A 2,504-nucleotide genomic window follows, 5' to 3' on the forward strand; every position below is an offset into this window, starting at 1 on the left:
ATGCTCCACGTGGAATAGTCTTGTCCTTTGGTAGAGTTGTAGTTTCAACCACTTCACACACCAGTGTCACCCGGCATGTTTTGGTCTCAGAAATTCAACCATTTGCAACCTTAGCTTACACCGGGCTTAGTCTTAACCATTGGCAGCCACAGCTCATGCTGGGGTTGGCTTAGTCTGATGTGAATTTCATCAGGAGTGGGTTTTATGGATTTCAGTAGAAAATGGCGGTCTATGACGCTGACGTAATGTCTATGCTCACGTGGGCGTGGCCACTGACTAGTTAATCTTTGTTTATGTATGTTTTTCCCCCAACACCACTTCCCATCAATTTGCATAGCAGACCCTCATGCCAAATTGAGTCAAGCTTTTTTTTAAATCTGTCGTAAGGTAATTTGGTGAAAAGCCAATTTGACATTTCCTCAGTACATTGTTTTCATTGAGGAAATGTACAAGTCTGCTGTTAATGATAATGCAGAGGATTTTCCCAAGGTTGCTGTTGACTCAAATCCCACGGTAGTTATTGGGGTCAAATTTGTCTCCACTTTTGTGGATTGGGGTGATCAGTCCTTGGTTCCAAATATTGGGGAAGGTGCCAGAGCTGAGGATGATGTTAAAGAGTTTAAGTATAGCCAATTGGAATTTGTGGTCTGTATATTTTATCATTTCATTGAGGATACCATCAACACCACAGGCCTTTTTGGCTTGAAGGGTTTGTATTTTGTCCTGTAGTTCATTCAAGTTAATTGGAGAATCCAGTGGATTCTGGTAGTCTTTTAATAGTTGATTCTAAGATATGTATATGTTTTTGCTGTTTGTTCTTTGTTATAGAGCCAAAAAGATTGGAGAAGTGGTTTACCCGTGCATCTCCATTTTGGATAAATATCTCTGTTTAGTGTTGTCCAAATTTCCCAGAACTGATTCGAGACTATGGATTCTTCAATTACATTGTGCTGATTTCTGGCTGGGATTCATCTGAGGGAAGACTGGAGACATTGATGCAATGCCGATCATTCCTGCTGTATATCCTCTGGTACAGGATCCAGAGTTGAGAGACGAGGGCTTTCACTTAACATCAATCTCTTCTGATTTTCATTTTGTCATCCTCTCCTCCTCCTTCCTGTCCCTTCCTCCTACCTCCTATCCTCTCCTCCTCCCTCCCCCTATCTTATCCTCCCCTTCCCTCCACAAACTCTAGATGTAGTTTTATCTCGGTGCATCACAAACAAGTCTTTACATGTTGAAAGGTGGTAGTTGATGGATGCTCCCTCAAACAGCTGTATGTACTGGGGGTTTTCTCCCTCAGCTGTATGTACTGGGGGTTTTCTCCCTCCCTCAGCTGTATGTACTGGGGGGATGCTCCCTCAGCTGTATGTACTGGGGGTTTTCTCCCTCCCTCAGCTGTATGTACTGGGGGGATGCTCCCTCCCTCAGCTGTATGTACTGGGGGGATGCTCCCTCAGCTGTATGTACTGGGGGGTTTTCTCCCTCCCTCAGCTGTATGTACTGGGGGGATGCTCCCTCAGCTGTATGTACTGGAGGTTTTCTCCCTCCCTCAGCTGTATGTACTGGGGGTTTTCTCCCTCCCTCAGCTGTATGTACTGGGGGTATGCTCCCTCAGCTGTATGTACTGGGGGTTTTCTCCCTCCCTCAGCTGTATGTACTGGAGGTTTTCTCCCTCCCTCAGCTGTATGTACTGGAGGTTTTCTCCCTCCCTCAGCTGTATGTACTGGGGGTTTTCTCCCTCCCTCAGCTGTATGTACTGGGGGGATGCTCCCTCAGCTGTATGTACTGGAGGTTTTCTCCCTCCCTCAGCTGTATGTACTGGGGGTTTTCTCCCTCCCTCAGCTGTATGTACTGGGGGTTTTCTCCTTATCCTTCCCTGGGCTCAGTCTGGGTCCTTCATGTGACCTGACTTTAATCCAGCTCAGTTGGTTCTTTACTGCAGGGCTTCAGAGTGGAGAGAACGGGGGAAAGAGAGAGAGAGAGAGCTAGCAATGGGGAGGAGGAGAGTGTAGGAGGGGAGAGAATGAGAGAAGGAGGAGAGAGCGAGTGCGTTTGTGTGTGATCTGATGTGGTTTGGCACAGCCTGGGCCTGGCACGGGCCAGAGAGCGAGGGAGGGAGGGAGAGAGAGAAGGAATAGGGTTGAGTCATACACCCAGTGAGACCGAGAGAGATCGGGGGTGAGAGGTCTGAGAGGGGGGGAGAGATGAGAAGGATGGGGGGGATGAGAGAGAAAATAGATGGGGGGGGGGATGAGAGTGAAATAGATGGGGGGGGGGGGTGAGAGATGGGGTGAGAGAGATGGTGGGGGGGATGAGAATGAGAGAGATGGGGGGGGATGAGAGGGATGAGTGGGATGAGTATCTCCAGTAGGAGAGAAGGAACCGCTGTCACATTGATTTACAGGGATAATAACTAATTCAGGCTGCCCACAGACAAAGGGAAGAGAGGTAGAACTCACCGGAACAGTTAAGAGTTTAAACATTGAAATGGTAGATTTCTA

General features: G+C 47.8%; 1 protein-coding gene across 1 annotated transcript in view; it reads left to right on the forward strand.

The window, feature by feature from the left end:
* Positions 1 to 221: 221 nt before the first annotated feature.
* Positions 222 to 2,504, forward strand: part of LOC115163923 (SH2B adapter protein 2) — a 16,069-nt gene continuing 13,786 nt past the window's right edge. The window contains exon 1 of the mRNA XM_029716117.1: positions 222 to 259. Within this exon, the coding sequence (XP_029571977.1) occupies positions 222 to 259 (38 nt within the window). The remainder of the gene's footprint in view (positions 260 to 2,504) is intronic.

The sequence above is a fragment of the Salmo trutta genome, chromosome 26, assembly GCF_901001165.1.
Source record: "Salmo trutta chromosome 26, fSalTru1.1, whole genome shotgun sequence".
In the NCBI taxonomy this organism is placed as follows: Eukaryota; Metazoa; Chordata; class Actinopteri; order Salmoniformes; family Salmonidae; genus Salmo; species Salmo trutta.